Source organism: Lygodium microphyllum, chromosome 13 (genome assembly GCF_053477565.2).
Source record: "Lygodium microphyllum isolate KBCC chromosome 13, Lygodium_microphyllum_v1.1.10, whole genome shotgun sequence".
Lineage (NCBI taxonomy): Eukaryota > Viridiplantae > Streptophyta > Polypodiopsida > Schizaeales > Lygodiaceae > Lygodium > Lygodium microphyllum.
The window spans coordinates 100,893,634-100,916,497 of NC_141147.1; the positions used below are offsets into that span (position 1 = coordinate 100,893,634).

Consider the following 22,864-nt stretch of genomic DNA (forward strand, 5'->3'; position numbering starts at 1 on the left):
CCATTGTTCGGGATAAAATGACTCAACAATGGTTACTAGAAAGACTAATCAACAAACTCAATGTTGATAGTCAGACAGTTGACATTAGAAGGTGTATGAATGAATGGGAGGATTTTGTTAGCATGTTATATCGAGTTGCTCGAAATAGAGGTATGCATGATGCTTGGGAAGTTTGCAACATTAGAAAGACATGGTGGGATTTATATCCAAGTATGATGCATCTATGGTAGACTAGCACGGTCATCCTAGCATCTTGTAAGCACGGATTTTCAAGGCAGAATTTGATAAAGAGTAACTCAAGATGTGGCTTATGCCTCAACACTTTGGATGCCTTAATGTTACTATCCATTGATGCGCGTGAGAGCTCTCAAATTGATTGGAATGATGTTTGGGATATTTGGAAGTGAGCAAAGAATAGAAGGGCAATGCCACTAGAATGATTGAACGGATTCATGTTATTGTCGGTTCACTTGTGGATTTCATTGAGCAGACGGGCTCATTGTTCCTACTAGAATGATTCATGTGATTGATACTTATGCAATGGGGTTTATATCATCAATGTCTCAATCATCAAATGTCTATGTTATGATTGAAGTATTAATAGTAAGCTATATAGTCATGAGATTGAAATTGGATTTGTCTATTTGATGTTATGACCTACGAGCATTCAAAATCATGTTTTATTAATGTTGATTGAGACTTTTTAATTGTACTTTTCATTTACATATTGTGCATGCCATGTGACTAGCACGAATTGTCTATATCATGTGTCCTTTGAGAGACATTATCAAAATGGAGGAAGACGCGGTCCATGGAATCAATCCAATGTGGCGGACTTCTCGCTTTGATCAAACACTCTGATGAAAGCCAAAGCACCGGGAAATCTCTCTTTGTGTTTGCTATGTTCTCTGACAAAGCACAAGGCAGCAGGCAAAGCGTCACTCAACGCCCTTGTCCACCAGCAGGATAAGTTTCCTACATTTTATTGGATACCTAGATGCAATAAATACATTGATACATGAAATAAATACATGATCGCATAATGAAAGTGATTGGTACAATCATGACAAGATATCACTAATACATAGAAAATGTCTACACAGATCATGTGACAAAAAAATAAAGGTGTGTCAGCTTCAGGGATCCAAGGGCGAGCTACATATCCTCGCCATCCGAAAGCTCATCCCGCCACAAAGGAGTATCGAACGAACTCTGCAAAAAAAGAAACAACAACACATCAGTCCACCATACAATAATGCATTCTAATTAAACATAGTAACTATGGACAAGAAAGATGAGTGACTTACAGGGCCGTCGCGTCTATACAATCGGTGGATCCATAAAGTGAGACTATGTCTCTCTGCATATTAGGTCTCAAGGCCGGTCGGATCGTGATTCGTAATGGAGTGCTGCAAAGAAAACAAAATACTAACTATTAGAAGCATGATTGTCAGTACAAAGGATATTGCAAAAAAATAAACAAGTAAAACAAAGTAAAAACTTACAAAGTCCTCCAAATATGTCTTGTGGCCACCACTCCCAAGATGGTGGACCACTCCGGCCTCGAGTCGTGCCCTCGCCACCTCGCACTGTTGACTCCAACATCCTGGAGAATCTGTAGCCTCCTCCCTCAGTCGGCGCTAGTCGTATGCGTCTAACCACTCGGGCTTTGCAGCCCCACTCTTGGTGCCTTGCGTGTGTCGGATTGTGTATGTGGCATATATGCACGCATGCAATCCATCATCCAGTCCCTAGAAAATCTATCTACTGAGGCTGGAACCGAAAACTCCTCATGCAAGGATGCTACTATGTAGACCTTGCTCCCCTCCGGTATGTTCTTCCAATGATCTAAGACGTTGTGATGAAAAACTTGTTGGCACAACTCTCTCATGCGAGCCATCACCCTACTCCCCTCATCATTCATGATGATGGGGCTCCTGACCTATCATCGACTAGATATGCATATCCCCCTGGGGTCTGCCTAAGATGGGTCCTGTCCCATCTACAACCACCCTCCTGGGCATATCCAAGAGACCCCTGTGCATTTGGTGTACCAATCGGGGTAATATCTCTCGGAGTGGCACCCATAAGGGTGCCACCTACAGACGGATGAGCAAAAGCCGGAGTAATTGGAGTAGACGTCCCCACAGGTGTGACAAATCCTAGAGGTGATGCAACTCCAGCTGAACGACGAGACAGAGACACCGGGTCCATGCTTCCATAGCATCCACCTGAGCCTGAGCCATGCTCCCTGTAACCTCCATGAGAGCGAGGAGTCGCACATGTATCCTGTGTTGACCGCAGGCTCACTACCTCCGTATCTCTGCAGCATCCCCCTGACCCTGAAGCACTCCCTCCCTTTGGCCCAAGTCTAGAGCGTCGAGCTCGTCTGCTCGAAGCTGAAGCATCCGATTGCGCTGAAGTAGATCTAGTAGAGCGCCCTAACCAAGATCGAGATAGCTCCTGGTCTGCTATATCTTTGAATCTTGCGATCTAGTCTGGAGACATGCGTGTGAAGATATCCTGTAACTCCTCATCGCTCATCCCTTGACTCATCTTGAAAATGTCACATGCACAAACAAAAAATGATGTTAGAATAATCAATTTAAATCATACAAAGCACAGTAATACAAATCCTAAAAAAAGACCTCACTTAAAATGCATATCTTATGTACCCTTATAAGCGATTGATCAACGAATTGAGTAAGTGGATGCTCCAAGTATGAAGTATCCTATGGTCCCATGTCAATCTCTTGACACAACTCCACATACACTGGAAGGTCGATAGACATGTCACCACAAAAGGATGAGTTCACCTCGTTCTCAAAGAATTCTTGGACTCCTGTATTTCCATCATTGTTAGCCGATACTGGCTCCAAGATTTCGGTGGCCTCCACCCCTTGTAATATCGACCCCTCTATTTGCATATTGTCTTCATCTATGCTAGGAACATCACTTTGATCATATACTCTCGCACTTCGGGGAGATGAATGTATAATATACCACCATCGAGGTTGTTGGGGGTTTGGATAGAAGATTACATGTTTACAAACACATAAAAGAGAGATTAAACTATTGTGACATGTATCATGTTGTAATACAATTCACAAACAAATGAGTCCATGCACTTGTTCACAATGGGCCGACAACACAAAGGTGTCACACAAATCCGTCCATTTTTTTTCAAAATCTATTTCGAGAAATCCAAATGGACCTTGTCGAACAGTTGCTCCAGCTCCTCCAAGTACCACTTTGAACCACTGCACATCGAATAGTATCATGGAGAAGCTACGGTAATCCACCGTAACAATACTTTGCAAGTTTTCAAAATACTCCATCTCATCTATAACTGTATTTGGATCCGTTGCTCGTCGCCAACTCTCTTGCTCGAACCTTGCCATGATACCACAGTCCATTGTGGAGCACATTTTGTCAATACGCTCCACACGAAAATGCCATCCGCGCGACCATGGTGCACTATATATTTTGTACTGTACATTGAAACACTCAAATCAAATGTCGCATATAAAATATGGATACGACAAATCCTAAACACCTCATCACCTTTGGACTACATCCCCTCGAGAATTCCCACTCCTCCATTGAGACCTCTCTCCCTTTGCGAGATGCTGGTCAAAGCTCCATGCAACCATCGCATTGACATGAACTGCGGCATCTCCTCCATGCCTCGGGATATCAAATTGGTTGATGACGCGTACTACGTCAAAATTCAGATCGCGCTTCCTCTCGATCTTACCTAGCGATCTAGTACTTGGCGAGCCACGTCTCCATAGAGGCATGATGCAACATACAAAAGCGATTCACCTTCTCCTCCATTGTAGCATCCATTCTTTTTTCTACCCCATTTCTAACCACCACATCTCCAGTCAGTCTATTATCATCCTTCAGCGACCATAGCATTTTATTGTCTGGATCTACCATTCGTAGCCAATGTGAAATATGCACTAGCACCTCAGACACCAACCAACCTTCAGCCATGCTACCTTCTGGCCGAGCTCATTGTCACACAAAGCCTTTCAGGGTTTTCACGAAGCACTCCAAGAAGAACATCCATCTCGTATGAACAGGTCCAGCAATCCCCACTTCATCTACAAGATGCACAAGAAGGTGGATTTGTATCATGAGCATGCTGGTGGGAAGGTATTTCTCAAAGAGACAAACCGTCTTCACTGCTCCCCGCCTTGTGAATTCAATAGAGGATGTCTTAATCTCCTTCTGTGAGATCCATTGTACCAAAGTCAATAACTTGTAAATGGCCCCACGTATTTCTGGAGTAAGACATCCTACGATCGTGATCGGTAGTACAAACTGCCACGAATGAGAAAGCATTATGAATAATGGCTACATTTCAAATAGCAAAATGCACACGCATATTACAATCCATTTGTAGTACAAATCTGACATATCTTGTGCCAGTCATGGGATTTTAGCCCTGATAGTCGGTCGTCTTTAGAAAATGCAGACCTGAGAGAACGCATCATACCCATTGGAGTGCAGATAGACTTGACTATTTGCTTCACAATGCGCTCTTCTTTAGTGGACAAAACCCAAGGAGCGCGATGTCGTAGAGATCGTGCAAGAGCTGCAGAACACAGGGTTCAAGATACAGCAAGGAAAGAGGCTAACAAGAAGATCTCAATTTTTGATGCCAAAGAACACTATATTGCTTATCAAGTTCGTAGAGTTACAACAAAGAAACTGCCAACAAACAAATTTTGTTCAAGTCCTTCAGCATGTAACTTTTGGCTTTACTCCATGGCTCTTAAGCAAGCTCAAACTTGTAGGCCGCTAACAAAGGTAGACAACAGAAGGTTCACAATTAGTCTTCAAGCCCATGTATAAATCAGAGCAACATTAAGGGCCACCTGTACCTCAGCATTACTGAACTCCCATAAACCTAGGTGAAATTTTATTCATGTATTTCATGCAGAAGTGTGTCATCAACAGGTGTTGCTTTGTTCCATCTCTAAAGAGCTGTAACAAACACTTGAAGTATATGAGTTAGAGGGCTTCCACCAAGGGTATGTATAAGTGTGTGTGGCTTATCAAGTTGTTCCCTGTAAAAAGAACATACAAGTCTACACGGTCCACAGCTCGTAAACAGTCATTCACTTTAAGGAGCATCAGTAAAACTCGTGGCAACCTCCCAAGAAGCCCCCAGATCTCAGAAACATATTTCGATGCATACATCTGGAGCAGGAAGAGTACACAAAGGATGAAATAAATTGGAGCTACATTGAATTTGTTGATAATCAGGACGTGTTGGATATGATAGAAAAGAAACCTTTGGGAATAATTGCTCTACTGGATGAAGCCTGCATGTTTCCAAAAGCAACACATGAGACATTTGCAGGGAAGCTTTTATGGATTTTGCTCAAGGGAAGGAAACTAATTCTTCAGTGCTAAAAGATGAGAAATCCAAGTTCCATCTAAAAATGGCGGCAGAATTGCTGATGTGTGATGAAAAAAGCGCTGCTGGAACTCAGCAGATCTTTCGGGGTACATGGCATCGAAAAAGGAATCAATGGAAAAAGCTAGCCTAATTCGGATGCAGGGAGATCGCGGAGCTTCTTCGGAGGGGTGCTGATAATGCGGACATGAAGCTGATTGATGAGATTAACCAAGGAGCTCTGTGACATCGAAGGAGGGGAAACGAGAAAAAGTGAACAATGCTAAAGGTTGTTGTGTCAGAGAAGGCAGTGCTGAGCGCAGAGCTAAGATAGAATAGTGGAACAGGGAGCGGGAAGAACAGCAATCTTCAGCATATGTTAATGCCAATGGAGGTTATGGGCAATACCAGTACTTTGATTGCGAAGATGGTTTCAAATTTATCAAGTGCTATCTGTCAGCGTCTGTTTATTTACTGTCTGCTGCGCTGACGATATTTCTCATGATGACGATGCCGCTCCCAAACAGCCTGGATGCGATAACAATTTCCAGTTGGTTAAAGTTCTTTATTCAGTAGATGAGAAAGCCACCAGAGAATTGGTGGGTTTGAGCGCCTGGTTTGGTGCTACATTGGCTAAAAGCAAAGCAGAGGCAATAACTGCATTTCTGGTGTTGGCAAATTCTGCAGATAGCTGTTCAAATTTCTCTACCCAGATTACAGGATATGCTGCTTTGGCTGCCCGAGGAAATTGCACTCTCACCCAAAAAGTGCGAGAGTCTCAAGCAGCTGGAGCTATAGCATTGCTTGTAATCAATGATCAAGAAGAACTGTATAAGATGGTCTATTCGGATGCTGACACTTACACAGATATAACAATACCCTTCCGGTTCATCAGCTCCCTTACCCTGATTGTGCCTTCAATCCGCTACCATGTTTGGTAGGCGCCCCAGCTGCAGAAGGGATAATAGCTCTATGCATAGCATTCATCATATGAGCAAGTGAATTAGTGGCACCTTGAGGCAAGGTACACATCCTCACAAGACCAATAGGTGTCCGCATAGTAGTAATATCCCTGCTTTCCAAGGCAAGCTGAAACTGGTCATAACCAAAATACAAGTCACCTAGGGAATAGATGGCTCGTCCTGCAAAAGCCTTAGCAAACTCATCCACAACTGGACCTGTTCCCACATTCCTGATTGTCACTTTATTCACGGTCTGCATATCCTGAATACATCTCAAGGTACCATTCTTCTTTGGTACAGTAAACCACCTGTTAGAATAGGGCGCAGAAGAGGGTTCCAAAATTCCCATCTTAATCTTCTCATTCAGCAACTCTATTAAATTTGGCAAGTGTGCTCTAGGCACATGTATAGGACGTATATTCCATGGCACATGAGGAACAGTGAAGATGACCATAGGCGCAACCAATTCGGGACTAATGCACCCAATTTCATGAGAAAAGAAAGCAAATGCCTTACCATGTCGTCCAAGTATCTCTCTAAAACATTCTTTTTCCACTGGAAGCAAGAAATCATCATTTCCAATCTTCAATTCTGCAAGAGTTTCAGCTGTAAATTCATGTCCAATATTTGCAGGATCTCTCAACATAGGCTGCTTCATAACTTTTTCTATCTGTTCATCACTATCAAGAGGAAGTGGCCCTGCAACCGGCTTAACCTTCTTATCAACTGTTTTATACTTCGTGTCAACCTTGGCATCAGTCAGGCACTCTTTTCTTTGCTGCAATTTCTGCAAATTTTCAGTAACTCTCAACTCTGTTGGCTGAAAGATTTCAGCCCTTTGCTCTATGGACTGCATGGGTGTAGTCTGAAACTCTGTATGCTGAAATTTTTCAGCATTAAACTCTGTTGGCTGAATGGTTTCAGCCCTCTGCTCTATGGACTGCCATGATGCAGCCTCATACTCTATATGCTGAATTTTTCCAGCATTTAACTCTGCTGGCTGAAAGGTTTCATCCCTCTGCAACTCTGAAAGCTGATCAAGATCAGCCATAGATTCGGTTTGCTGAGTTTTCTCAGCCTCTATCTCTGTTTTCAGTATAAAATCAGAAATTTCCTGATACATATCCAAGGTTTGCACAGGTATGATCTTTGAACCCTTACATACATCAGTTTTCAGCATATTTTCCATCTCAGACAATGTATCTGCCTAAGACATTCCTTCATACAGCCCATCCACATGCTCTTCTGCTTGCAAAATACCTGCAGTCTTCAACTCTCTCTCCTTTCGACCAATGTACTGCCTGGCAACTCTAGACAAATCTGAAATTTTCTGATAACTCACTGAACTATCTGAAGAAAAACCAACAAAATTAGTGGAGAAAGATGGGCTGCCAGGAGGCGAGATCTCCTCTTTTCTCCGCTCCGTACCACTGGCGTCTCGCAAGACAGCGGTACCTATTGAAAATCCAACTCCTTCGCAGGTAGTGGTGCCTCACGCAAGGAGTCCCTGTTTCTCGGATGATTTACTCCAACAGTCATAAACTGAACAGCTCGCATACCATCCTTACTACGTATCCGTGCATAGGCTGAACCATCATCCATCACTTTCGTCTCTATTCTTACTTCTGTAATGAAAGGTTGTCCAAGAATAATCGGATAAGAGCAAGAATCCTGAACAAAGCAATGATAATCCTCTTCAACATTACCAATAGAAATTCTGATGCTTGGACAAGGAGCATACATATCACCAGAAGTATTATTGGCTGCTCTCATGTGCCAGCCATGCTCTGCATCCATAGGCAACTTGCCACTCTCATAAACACCTCGAGCAATAAGATTAATCTCAGAACCATGATCGACTAAAGCGACCAAAGGAATCTGTTTCTCTCCAATCCTTACCACCGTCTCAGTGGTTGCTCTAGCCCAATGACTGTGTGAAAAATGCCTGCAAGGAATGAGGATAGGGGTATCATCATCTTCATATTGCATAGGCTGAACTATTTTCTCCAACTGCGGATTGACAGAAGCATTCTCAACCATCACTGCATCATCATGCTCTTCCCCAAGAGCTCCATGCCATAACCCGTGTAAAGCAGGTCCTTCCATTGCATGTCGTTTCCTCCGCAAAAGATCCTGCATCTGATCTTGTATTTCCCTTCTAGCAATCCCAAGGGCTTCTCCAATAGTAAAAGTGACTTCACTATTTAAAATTCTTTCATGAAAAATCTTACTCATATCCGTCTGCATATCAAGGTCTGACAAGAGCTTGAATCCTGGCTCCTTTCTTGGTTGTCTCTTTTCTTTCATCTGCTTGTCTGCCATAGGTTGTTCAGGACCTGATTGAGCTGGAGAACTCGTCATAGGTGGAGCTGTAACAGGTGGTGAAACAAAGTCACCCCCTCTAGTCTTTTTGGAGGTGCTGAGACCCTCCTCATCTCTTCTTCTCTTTTCCTCAACCATGGCATCTAAACCCTGTTGTTTCGTCATATAAGCAAAAATAGAATACCTGTCAACAAGAGAATCCCATCCCGTTTCTCCTCAAATGCTAGAGCCCACACAAGTCATAGTGGATGCTTGAACTTTCCCTCTTCTCGCTATCTCCAAGGCGGAGGACCATAAGGTAGAGTCTCCATCTGATTTCTGCTCAAGCTAGACTCCATAAGCTGAAGCATCTCCTCTAACACTCTCATAAGCTGATCGCGCAGCCATATCATCAACGAGCTTCTTCATGCCTCCGTTACCAAAGTTCGTTTCAAGAGGAGCACCAGTCTCTGTCAGCCATATCTTCCCATCTTGTCCCCAAAACACTACGTTCTTCTTACGCACTTCCTGAAAAGCATCACAATCTCTACAGTGTTGGTGCTCTGTACTATCGCACCAAATACATCGTCTCCCTTTTCTTTGGCCAGCTGGAAAAGCAGTCACTAGAGGAGGTGCTACAGTAGGTACTGACATAAGTTGCTCTTTTAACTTCCCAACTTCAGCTTTGACTGCCTCTATCATCAAATCTACCAAGCCTTTAATAACATCATCTACGGATAAGGGCACTGGAGCAGCAGGAACTGGTGGATTTACAACAGGAGGAGTAGGCTTAGGCATAGAACTTGCAGCAGGGGTAGAAGTAGAGGTCTCCAAGGATTTTTCAGAAGCAGATCCTGTATTACGATGCAATCGTACCCTCCTGCACTGCTTCTTAACAAGCGCATTCACAGCATCAATGACATGTCTCCACTCGATCTTTAAACCTGAATCAGTAGCCTGATCTTCCAAAAGATCGTTCAACTTTTCCTGTAAATCAGCATCAGCAGCTTGTAAAAATAATTCCACTTTCTGCATCTCCAAAGCTTGTTGCTCAGTTCCATCCAACTGATCATAGTGGCTCTCAAACTCTCGCAGAAGGGCGGTAACTGAAAGTCCCTTATTAGGCATAGAAACCCATGCTAAGAAATTCCTGCGGTTCATAAGACGTGTATCCTCTAAGAAATATTCATCTTTTAATGCCTTCTTAAACTCTCTCCAACCAGCATGTGTTCCTTGAATTTCTGAAATTCGGACTTCAAGAGCGCGCACCACGGTCCGCAAGAAGTAGCGGCTCCAAACATCTTGAGAAACCCCAAAAAACATCATCTTTTCTTCATACAAATGCAAGTATGTTGAAACTTGTTGGCTGTTGAACTGCTTCATCTCCTATTGGACAGCTTTCAAGGTATCACTATCGTGTTTCGCGTGAGCTTGCTGCTGCATATAGGTTGTAAATGACTGAAACAGATGCTTCATGACATTCTCGTCCGTCATCTCTTCTTGCGAGTCTCCCATCTTGCTGAAATCTGACGCAGCAATTTCACGTCGGGTTCACCAGAAATGTCGTAGAGATCGTGCAAGAGCTGCAAAACACAGGGTTCAAGATACAACAAGGAAAGAGGCTAACAAGAAGATCTCAATTTTTGATGCCATTAAAGAACACTATATTGCTTATCAAGTTCGTAGAGTTACAATAAAGAAACTGCCAACAAACAAATTTTGTTCAAGTCCTTCAGCATGTAACTTTTGGCTTTACTCCAAGGCTCTTAAGCAAGCTCAAACTTTCAAGCCGCTAACAAAGGTAGACAGCAGAAGGTTCACAATTAGTCTTCAAGCCCATGTATAAATCAGAGCAACATCAAGGGCCACCTGTACCTCAACATTACTGAACTCCCATAAACCTGGGTGAAATTTTATTCATGTATTTCATGCAGAAGTGTGTCATCAACAGGTGCTGCTTTGCTCCATCTCCAAACAAATGTAACAAACACTTGAAGTATATGAGTTAGAGGGCTTCCACCAGGGGTATGTATAAGTGTGTGTGGCTTATCAAGTTGTTCCCTGTAAAAAGGACATACAAGTCTACATGGTCCACAGCTCGTAAACAGTCGTTCACTTTAAGCAGTAGCAGTAAAACTCGTGGCAACCTCCCAAGAAGCCCCCAGATCTTAGAAACATATTTCGATGCATACATCTGGATCTCAACCTTTGTATGGATGGTTTTTTATGGCCACCTTACAGTAGGCTTTCTTCAGCTCATCCTGGGAGCAGGATTTTGAGACACCTAGGATGTCATAATACTTGCTATTATCCCTTCTGCGGGGCTGGGGTGCCTACCGAACATGGCAGCGGATTAAAGGCATAATCAGGGCAAGGGAGCTGATGAACCGGGCAAAGGACAAAGGGTATTGTTATATCTGTGTAAGTGTCAGCATCCGAACAGACCATCTTATACAGTTCTTCTTGATCATTGATTACAGGCAATGCTATAGCTCTAGCTGCTTGAGACTCTCGCGCTTTTTGGGTGAAAGTGCAATTTCCTCGGGCAGCCAAAGCAGCATATCCTGTAATCTGGGTAGAGAAATTTGAACAGCTATCTACAGGATTTGCCAACACCAAAAATGAAGTTGTTGCCTCTGCTTAGCTTTTAGCCAATGTAGCACCAAACCTGGCGCTCAAACCCACCAATTCTCTGGTGGCTTTCTCATCTACTGAATAAAGAACTTTAACCAACTGGAATTTGTTATCGCATCCAAGCATTTTGGGAGCGGCATCGTCATCATGAGAAATATCGTCAGCGCAGCAGACAGCAAAGAAACAGACGCTGACAGATAGCACTTGATAAAATTGAAACCACCTTCGCAATCAAATTACTGGTATTGCCCATAACCTCCATTGGCATTAACATATGCTGAAGATTGCTGTTCTTCCCGCTCCCTGTTCCACTATTCTATCTTAGCTCTGTGCTCAGCACTGCCTTCTCTGACACAACAGCCTTTTGCATTGTTCACTTTTTCTCGTTTCCCCTCCTTCGATGTCACAAAGCTCCTTGGTTAATCTCATCGATCAGCTTCATGTCCGCATTGTCAGTACCCCTCCGAAGAAGCTCCGCGATCTCCCTGCATCCGAATCAGGCTAGCTTTTTCCGTTGATTCCTTTTTCGGTGCCATGTACCCCGAAAGATCTGCAGAGTTCTAGCAGCGCTTTTTTCATCACAGATCAGTAATTCTGCCGCCGTTTTTAGATGGAACTTGGATTTCTCATTCTTTTAGCACTGAAGAATTAGTTTCCTTCCCTTGAGCAAAATCCATAAAAGCTTCCCTGCAAATGTCTCATGTGTCGCTTTTGGAAACATGCAGGCTTCATCCAGTAGAGCAATTATTCCCAAATGTTTCTTTTCTATCATATCCAACACGTCCTGATTATCAACAAATTCAATGTAGCTCCAATTTATTTCTTCCTTTGTGTACTCTTCCTGCTCCATTTTAAACACATGTTGATTGAAATGTTGTTGCAGCTTTTCATTCGTAAGATTGATACAAAGGTTCTCAAAACTGTTGGTCTTGAAGCTTTCAAATCCATAAATATCAAGAACACCTATTAAGGTCTTTGAATCCAGATCTTGACCTATTGACTTATTCACCTTGTAGACAAGCCAATCAAATAGACGAGAATATATAGTTTTTGCCAATGTATCACGATTTGTTAATGCAGAGAGAGGGTCCATTGTTTTCTTTATGTTTTCATCCCTTGTGACGACGATTCTTGTGCATAATGAGTCCAATAGGCCTTGTTCACGTGCAACCTTTATCTTCATAGCTTAAATGTCGGCTTCTACAAAGCTTCATTTGATTCCATGGTATCCTGCACTTTTCTTGGAATTCATCATTGAAATTGACAACATAATATTACTCTTTGGCATCAGTTTTTCATATTTTTCTGACACACACACAACATGCATACAAACTGAAACACACACGAAAAGATAACACAGATGCACAACAAAAATGGAGGTGTTTACGGCTCGTATGCGCAGCAGCACGACATCCACCCCCTCTAAACCTGCGCATCCTCCGGATGAGCCAACTATCCAGGATCATCCAAGTCCACAAACAGGTCCAGTCCTTCATCAGTTTTTGGTAGACCTGTTTCTCCATCAGCTTCGTCATCCATATTTTCTGCTTCTTCTGCTAGAATTTCTTCTAACTGCTCTTCTTCTTCCAATGCTTCAAGTGCATACTCGTCATCTTCTCTTCTCTTGAAAATCTTGACTCGTTTTCCAGTAATGGGGACCCTCAATATCGTCCCATCCAATTCAGCCAACTCATAGGTAGCATTGTCAAAAACCTGTTTCACCTCATATGGTCCAAACCATCTTTGAACCATTTTTCTCATGCTACTATGCTGATTCTCTAGGCTACTGTCATAGACTAGAACCCAATCTCCTTCTTTTATGGCTCTAGGCCTCAAGCGATGCGTGAAATCAAACCTGTCCTTGTTTCTAAGTTGGGCTGCCTTCAAACGATCAACTGCTAGCTGCATATCTTCTGCCCTTCTCTCTAGTTGTCGAATCCGAAGAGCTAGAAGCTCCTCTCTTGATAAATTCTCATGCCATGGAAGAGCACTCCATGTGAGAGCACAAATTTCAATAGGCATGACAGGTTTTTGCCCATACATCAACTCTGTAGGCATATATCCAGTAGTCACGCTATGTGTAAGAGCCAACTTAATCCCAAGCCGTGATAAAAATTCTCTAGCTTCGTCTGCATCTAGCTCTCCATGATCAGCTGTAATCTTGCCTATACATCCATACCTGCAAAATATTTCTTCCAACAAGAATTTACATATTGTAGTGGTGGTCTTCATCCGGATAGATCTGTCTTCAACATAGTTTGTAAGATCCTCCCTGGCCAAGACAAGATATCTCATCTGCCAAAGTCCCACTGGCAAAGTAACCAAGTCTACCACCCACTTATAATGCATACATAGTGGATAGGTCGGATGCAACTCATCACGATGCCACACTAAAGAGTAAAGCTGACAATCCCTGCAAGTCTCCACAAAGTGGGAAACATCCTTATACATCCCTTTCCACCAGTATCTTTCTTTGATTTTCTCATAGGTAGCCCACACACCTCTGTGTCCTGCCCAAGAACTCTCATGAAACTCTCACATAATTTGTATTCGCATCGTTGCCTCACAAACTACTCTCAAGGGTAGGCCGCCTCTCTTCTTTGGGTGCTTCCAAAGAAAACCATCTTTCAAGAAATACCCATAAGCCTTTCTTCTGATTTTCTTGAATACATCATCTGTCCAATCAGCTCTTCGAGTCAATGAACTCAGATACTGACCAATTTGCAGCCACTCGTCAACATAGAGTTCTTCAGTAAAGGCTTCAATAGTAGATACATGACAATCATGAACAAGGACAGAAGCTGCAAACTCTGTCTCATCATCTTTTGCAAGCATTGACTCCTCATCCTTATATCTCGCTCTAGACAGCATGTCAGCAACAGGATTATCTTTTCCTGCTATGTGTCGAAATTCTAGATTCAATGATTTGATGTAGGCAATCCACCGAAGCATCGCTATATCTAGAGTCGAACAGCTAGTAATCATGCCAAGCAAAGGCAAGCAATCTGTTTCCACAACAACTGAAGCACTAATAAAATACCCTTTATCACACTTCAGTGCAGTGACTACTCCCCACAACTCTCTTTTAATCTGCGGATATCTCCTCTGCCACTCATTAAGAACTTCAGCTCCAAAGCCGATTGCATATTTGTTTCCATCAGCATCATCCTGTCCCACTGCCCATCCTATGCCAATAGGGCTGGTATCAACTGTCAACATGATTGGCCGTCCACACTGATAATCCGCCTTGCGAAGAGTAGAAGCTGACTGCAACAGCTTCTTAAGTTTACGCATGGCTTTTGAATGCTTCTCATCCCAATGAAATTTCTGCCCCTTTCGAAGCAGCTGATAAAGAACATCTGCTATGTGAGTAAAATGAGGAATCCAAATCATGTAAAATACACAAGCTCCCACAAATCTCCGCACCTCTGAAGTAGTCAAGCAATACTCTGCAATCCTGCTTATCACATCCACCTTTGCAGGTGAAGGCTTCCTGCCATAATAACCAACCATATGCCCAACTATGATGACTTCATTAACACCAAAGACAGATTTCAGCCTTGAAAGAGTCAAATTCACTTCCTCTAATCGTGTCCATATTTTCGCACAAGCAACCAAGTGTTCAGCCACCACAAACTGTCTACAGCCTTGCAAATCAAGACTCTCATTCTTTTCTTCTTCTGCACAACCCTTAATAGGCACACCAGCTAAGAAAGGCATGGTATATTGTGGAATATAGTCTCGCAGAACTCTATGCATAGCATTCATCATATGAGCAAGTGAATTAGTGGCACCTTGAGGCAAGGTACACATCCTCACAAGACCAATAGGTGTCCGCATAGTAGTAATATCCCTGCTTTCCAAGGCAAGCTGAAACTGGTCATAACCAAAATACAAGTCACCTAGGGAATAGATGGCTCGTCCTGCAAAAGCCTCAGCAAACTCATCCACAACTGGACCTGTTCCCACATTCCTGATTGTCACTTTATTCACGGGCTGCATATCCTGAATACATCTCAAGGTACCATTCTTCTTTGGTACAGTAAACCACCTGTTAGAATAGGGCGCAGAAGAGGGTTCCAAAATTCCCATCTTAATCTTCTCATTCAGCAACTCTATTAGCTTTGGCAAGTGTACTCTAGGCACAGGTATAGGACGTATATTCCATGGCACATGAGGAACAGTGAAGATGACCATAGGTGCAACCAATTCGGGACTAATGCAGCCAATTTCATGAGGAAAGAAAGCAAATGCCTTACCATGTCGTCCAAGCATCTCTCTAAAACATTCTTTTTCCACTGGAAGCAAGAAATCATCATTTCCAATCTTCAATTCTGCAAGAGTTTCAGCTGTAAATTCATGTCCAATATTTGCAGGATCTCTCAACATAGGCTGCTTCATAACTTTTTCTATCTGTTCATCACTATCAAGAGGAAGTGGCCCTGCAACCGGCTTAACCTTCTTATCAACTGTTTTATACTTCGTGTCAACCTTGGCATCAGTCAAGCACTCTTTTCTTTGCTGCAATTTCTGCAAATTTTCAGTAACTCTCAACTCTGTTGGCTGAAAGATTTCAGCCCTTTGCTCTATGGACTGCATGGGTGTAGTCTGAAACTCTGTATGCTGAAATTTTTCAGCATTAAACTCTGTTGGCTGAATGGTTTCAGCCCTCTGCTCTATGGACTGCCATGATGCAGCCTCATACTCTATATGCTGAATTTTTCCAGCATTTAACTCTGCTGGCTGAAAGGTTTCATCCCTCTGCAACTCTGAAAGCTGATCAAGATCAGCCATAGATTCGGTTTGCTGAGTTTTCTCAGCCTCTATCTCTGTTTTCAGTATAAAATCAGAAATTTCCTGATACATATCCAAGGTTTGCACAGGTATGATCTTTGAACCCTTACATACATCAGTTTTCAGCATATTTTCCATCTCAGACAATGTATCTGCCTAAGACATTCCTTCATACAGCCCATCCACATGCTCTTCTGCTTGCAAAATACCTGCAGTCTTCAACTCTCTCTCCTTTCGACCAATGTACTGCCTGGCAGCTCTAGACAAATCTGAAATTTTCTGATAACTCACTGAACTATCTGAAGAAAAACCAACAAAATTAGTGGAGAAAGATGGGCTGCCAGGAGGCGAGATCTCCTCTTTTCTTCGCTCCGTACCACTAGCGTCTCGCAAGACAACGGTACCTAATGAAAATCCAACTCCTTCGCAGGTAGTGGTGCCTCACGCAAGGAGTCCGTGTTTCTCAGATGATTTACTCCAACAGTCATAAATTGAACAGCTCGCATACCATCCTTACTACGTATCCGTGCATAGGCTGAACCATCATCCATCACTCCATTCTTGCTTCTGTAATGAAAGATTTTCAAGAATAATCGGATAAGAGCAAGAATCCTGAGCAAAGCAATGATAATCCTCTTCAACATTACCAATAGAAATTCTGATGCTCGGACAAGGAGCATACATATCACTAGAAGTATTATTGGCTGCTCTCATGCGCCAGCCATGCTCTGCATCCATAGGCAACTTGCCACTCTCATAAACACCTCGAGCAATAAGATTAATCTCAGAACCATGATCGACTAAAGCGACCAAAGGAATCTGTTTCTCTCCAATCCTTAACACCGTCTCAGTGGTTGCTCTAGTCCAATGACTGCGTGAAAAATGCCTCCGAGGAATGAGGATAGGGGTATCATCATCTTCATACTGCATAGGCTGAACTATTTTCTCCAACTGCGGATTGATAGAAGCATTCTCAACCATCACTGCATCATCATGCTCTTCCCCAAGAGCTCCATGCCATAACCCCTGTAAAGCAGGTCCTTCCATTGCATATTGTTTCCTCCGCAAAAGATCCTGCATCTGATCTTGTATTTCCCTTCTAGCAATCCCAAGAGCTTCTCCAACAGTAAAAGTGACTTCACTATTTAAAATTCTTTCATGAAAAATCTTACTCATATCCGTCTGCATATCAAGGTCTGACAAGAGCTTGAATCCTGGCTCCTTTCTTGGTTGTCTCTTTTCTTTCATCTGCTTGTCTGCCATAGGTTGTTCAGGACCTGATTGAGCTAGAGAACTCGTCATAGGTGGAGCTGTAACAGGTGGTGAAACAAAGTCACCCCCTCTAGTCTTTTTGGAGGTGCTGAGACCCTCCTCATCTCTTCTTCTCTTTTCCTCAACCATGGCATCTAAACCCTGTGTTTTCGCCATATAAGCAAAAATAAAATACCTGTCAACAGGAGAATCCCATCCCATTTCTCCTCGAATGCTAGAGCCACACAAGTCATAGTGGATGCCTGAACTTTCCCTCTTCTCGCTATCTCCAAGGTGGAGGACCATAAGGCAGAGTCTCCATCTGATTTCTGCTCAAGCTGGACTCCATAAGCTGAAGCATCTCCTCTAACACTCTCATAAGCTGATCGCGCAGCCATATCATCAACGAGCTTCTTCATGCCTCCCTTACCAAAGTTCGTTTCAAGAGGAGCACCAGTCTCTGTCAGCCATATCTTCCCATCTTGTCCCCAAAACACTACGTTCTTCTTACGCGCTTCCTGAAAAGCATCACAATCTTTGCAGTGTTGGTGCTCTGTACTATCGCACCAAATACATCGTCTCCCTTTTCTTTGGCCAGCTGGAAAAGTAGTCACTAAAGCAGGTGCTACAGCAGGTACTGACATAAATTGCTCTTTTAACTTTTCAACTTCAGCTTTGAGTGTCTCTATCGTCAAATCTGCCAAGCCTTTAATAACATCATCTACGGATAAGGGCATTGGAGTAGCAGGAACTGGTGGATTTACAATAGGAGGAGCAGGCTTAGGCATAGAACTTGCAGCAAGGGTAGAAGTAGAGGTCTCCAAGGATTTTTCAGAAGCAGATCCTGTACTACGATGCAATCGTACCCTCCTGCGCTGCTTCTTAACAAGTGCATTCACAGCATCAATGACATGTCTCCACTCGGTCTTTAAACGTGAATCAGTAGCGTGATCTTCCAATAGATCATCCAACTTTTCCTGTAAATCAGCATCAGCATCTTGTAAAAATAATTCCACTTTCTGCATCTCCAAAGCTTGTTGCTCAGTTCCATCCAACTGATCATAGCGGCTCTCAAACTCTTGCAGAAGTGCGGTAACTGAAAGTCCCTTATTAGGCATAGAAACCCATGCTAAGAAATTCATGCGGTTCATAAGACCTGTATCCTCCAAGAAATATTCATCTTTTAATGCCTTCTTAAACTCTGTCCAACCAGCATGTGTTCCTTGAATTTCTGAAATTCGGACTTCAAGAGCGCACACCACGATCTGCAAGAAGTAGCGGCTCCAAACATCTTGAGAAACCCCAAAAAACTTCATCTTTTCTTCATACAAATGCAAGTACGTTGAAACTTGTTGGCTGTTGAACTGCTTCATCTCCTGTTGGACAGCTTTCAAGGCATCCATGGCATCACTATCGCGTTTCGCGTGAGCTTGCTGCTGCATATAGGTTGTAAATGACTGAAACAGATGCTTCATGACATTCTCGTCCGTCATCTCTTCTTGCGAGTCTCCCAATCTTGCTGAAAATTGATGCAGCGCTTTCACGTCGGGTTCACCAGAAATGCCATAGAGATCGTGCAAGAGCTGCAGAACACGGGGTTCAAGATACAGCAAGGAAAGAGGCTAACAAGAAGATCTCAATTTTTTATGCCAAAGAACACTATATTGCTTATCAAGTTCGTAGAGTTACAACAAAGAAACTGCCAACAAACAAATTTTGTTCAAGTCCTTCAGCATGTAACTTTTGGCTTTACTCCAAGGCTCTTAAGCAAGCTTAAACTTTCAGGCCGCTAACAAAGGTAGACAACAGAAGGTTCACAATTAGTTTTCAAGCCCATGTATAAATCAGAGCAACATCAAGGGCCACCTGTACCTCAGCATTACTGAACTCCCATAAACCTGGGTGAAATTTTATTCATGTATTTCATGCAGAAGTGTGTCATCAAGAGGTGCTGCTTTGTTCCATCTCCAAATAGCTGTAACAAACACTTGAAGTATATGAGTTAGAGGGCTTCCACCAGGGGTATGTATAAGTGTGTGTGGCTTATCAAGTTGTTCCCTGTAAAAAGGACATACAAGTCTACATGGTCCACAGCTCGTAAACAGTCGTTCACTTTAAGTAGCAGCAGTAAAACTCGTGGCAACCTCCCAAGAAGCCCCCAGATCTCAGAAACATATTTCGATGCATACATCTGGATCTCAGTCTTTGTATGGATGGTTTTTTATGGCCACCTTATAGTAGGCTTTCTTCAGCTCATGCTGGGAGCAGGATTTGGAGATGCCTAGGATATCATAATACTTGCTATTATCCCTTCTGCGCGGCTGGGGCGGCTACCGAACATGGCAGCGGATTGAAGGCACAATCAGGGCAAGGGAGCTGATGAACCGGCCAAAGGACAAAGGGTATTGTTATATCTGTGTAAGTGTCAGCATCCGAACATACCATCTTATACAGTTCTTCTTGATCATTGATTACAAGCAATGCTATAGCTCCAGCTGCTTGAGACTCTCGCGCTTTTTGGGTGAAAGTGCAATTTCCTCGGGCAGCCAAAGCAGCATATCCTGTACTCTGGGTAGAGAAATTTGAACAGCTATCTACAGGATTTGCCAACACCAAAAATGCAGTTGTTGCCTCTGCTTAGCTTTTAGCCAATGTAGCACCAAACCTGGCGCTCAAACCCACCAATTCTCTGGTGGCTTTCTCATCTACTGAATAAAGAACTTTAACCAACTAGAATTTGTTATCGCATCCAGGCTGTTTGGGAGCGGCATCATCATCATGAGAAATATCGTCAGCGCAGCAGACAGCAAAGAAACAGACGCTGACAGATAGCACTTGATAAATTTGAAACCACCTTCGCAATCAAATTACTGGTATTGCCCATAACCTCCATTGGCATTAACATATGCTGAAGATTGCTGTTCTTCCCGCTCCTGTTCCACTATTCTATCTTAGCTCTGTGCTCAGCACTGCCTTCTCTGACACAACAGCCTTTTGCATTGTTCACTTTTTCTCGTTTCCCCTCCTTCGATGTCACAGAGCTCCTTGGTTAATCTCATCGATCAGCTTCATGTCCGCATTGTCAGTACCCCTCCGAAGAAGCTCCGCGATCTCCCTGCATCCGAATCCGGCTAGCTTTTTCCATTGATTCCTTTTTCGGTGCCATGTACCCCGAAAGATCTGTCGAGTTCCAACAACACTTTTTTCATCACACATAAGCAATTATGCCGCCGTTTTTAGATGGAACTTGGATTTCTCATCTTTTAGCACGGAAGAATTAGTTTCCTTTCCTTGAGAAAAATCCATAAAAGCTTCCCTGCAAATGTCTCATGTGTCGCTTTTGGAAACATGCAGGCTTCATCCAGTAGAGCAATTATTCCCAAAGGTTTCTTTTCTATCATATCCAACACGTCCTGATTATCAACAAATTCAATGTAGCTCCAATTTATTTCTTCCTTTGTGTACTCTTCCTGCTCCATTTTAAACACATGCTGATTGAAATGTTGTTGCAGCTTTTCATTCGTAAGATTGATACAAAGCTGCTCAAAACTGTTGGTCTTGAAGCTTTCAAATCCATAAATATCAAGAACATCTATTAAGGTCTTTGAATCCAGATCCTGACCTATTGACTTATTCACCTTGTAGACAAGCCAATCAAATAGGCGAGAATATATAGTTTTTGCCAATGTATCACGATTTGTTAATGCAGAGAGAGGGTCCAGTGTTTTCTTTATGTTTTCATCCCTTGTGACGACGATTCTTGTGCATAATGAGTCCAGCAGGCCTTGTTCACGTGCAACCTTTATCTTCATAGCCTAAATGTCGGCTTCTACAAAGCTTCATTTGATTCCACGGTATCCTGCACTTTTCTTGGAATTCATCATTGAAATTGACAACATAATATTACTCTTTGGCATCAGTTTTTCATATTTTTCTGACACACACACAACATGCATACAAACTGAAACACACACGAAAAGATAACACAGATGCACAATAAAAATGGAGGTGTTTACGGCTCGAATGCACACCAGCACGACAGTGAGGTAGCTGCACGCGACCATCAACACTCGATTGCGGCCAAAGCGCCTCCATCTTACCTACCTCCTTCAAATCCATTTGTGCCCCTATAGTGTCTTTCTTTCCTATGATGTGGTCCCATAGTAAGCTGCCCACATTCTTGAAAATATGCATGGGATCTAGCAAGTGGTTGACCTGTAAGTGGGTCCAATATGGCAGCTCGTAGAAAACTGAGAACCGCCGCATTCCGTTTGGATGTGACTCCGCGTGGACCATTTTCAGCTCATACCAGCTTGCGGTGTTCATACATGTTGGAGTTCGTCCAAGAAAACCTTCCTTGAGTTCATGATTCTCTGGCAAGAAAGCGGCGTATCCTTGATATACCATCTTCTTCATGGTTCATGACCTTGAGGAGTCTAACTGTGGCCCGCACAATGGACATGCATGATAACCTAAGGTAACCACACGTATTCCAACACCACGACCCAATGAATACAAGCTTGAACTAGATAAAATATAGATATTACCAATAAGAATGGAGGCCTATTCACCTAAGTACTCTCCGAATCTCAGAAAGTCATGCATTGTCCACATGAGAATGGTTTGAATATTGGCAGACTGCTGACCATCGCGCTCGCTCTTATCTTGCACGGTGACCCCCTCCTCCCACAAAATCTTAAGCTCATTGAGTAATGGACAAATATACACGTCCATATTTTTGACTTTGTAGCGGCCGGGGACGAGTAAGCTAAGGATGAAATGTCATTTCTTCGTAGAACGCCATGGACCATGACCACGACCACGACCACAACCACGACCACGATGACTACGACCACAACTATGACTACGACCATGACCACGATCACGGCTACAACTACGAACACGACCATGACTACGACGACCACGACCACAACTATGACTAGGACTATGACTATGACCACGGACACGACCACGACCAGGACCACGACCACGATGACTATGACCACGACCACGACCACGGCTACGACTATGACCACGACCACCATGACCACCACTACGACTACGACTACGACTACGACTATGACTATGACTACGACCATGACTACGACCATGACCACGACCACGACCATGACCACGACCACAACCACGACGACTATGACTATGGGTAGCTTGCACTCACTAAGAATAGGATTGGCGATTCACCTCATCTTCTCTTCATCATCAATAGAATTCTCCTTTACCATTTACAACTCGCCCATCTTCTCTCCACACTATTGCATACTAAAATCTCTATGACGGCATGAGATTGGGACCTCCACAGATCCCAAAGCATGATCTCTAGCTTGATGGTTGCATATATACTACTACTACTCATGGAATAAACCTTAAAATAGTTATCATGCTCAAATATATACTTGTTAGAGCAGTAATTTGTTCCTAAGACTATTCTAAGGAAGAAAGAGGGTTAATGAAAAAAGAGTGTTCTTCCTTGCAAGTGATTTTATATTATATT

The 22,864-nt window shown here is 43.0% G+C and overlaps 1 protein-coding gene across 1 annotated transcript in view; it reads right to left on the reverse strand.

The window, feature by feature from the left end:
- Positions 1–11,159: 11,159 nt before the first annotated feature.
- Positions 11,160–22,864, reverse strand: part of LOC148026974 (triacylglycerol lipase OBL1-like) — a 30,228-nt gene continuing 18,523 nt past the window's right edge. The window contains exons 6-8 of the mRNA XM_087690364.1: positions 11,949–12,148; positions 11,359–11,497; positions 11,160–11,270 (exon numbers count right to left, since the gene is read on the reverse strand). Of these exons, the coding sequence (XP_087546490.1) occupies positions 11,160–11,270; positions 11,359–11,497; positions 11,949–12,148 (450 nt within the window). The remainder of the gene's footprint in view (positions 11,271–11,358; positions 11,498–11,948; positions 12,149–22,864) is intronic.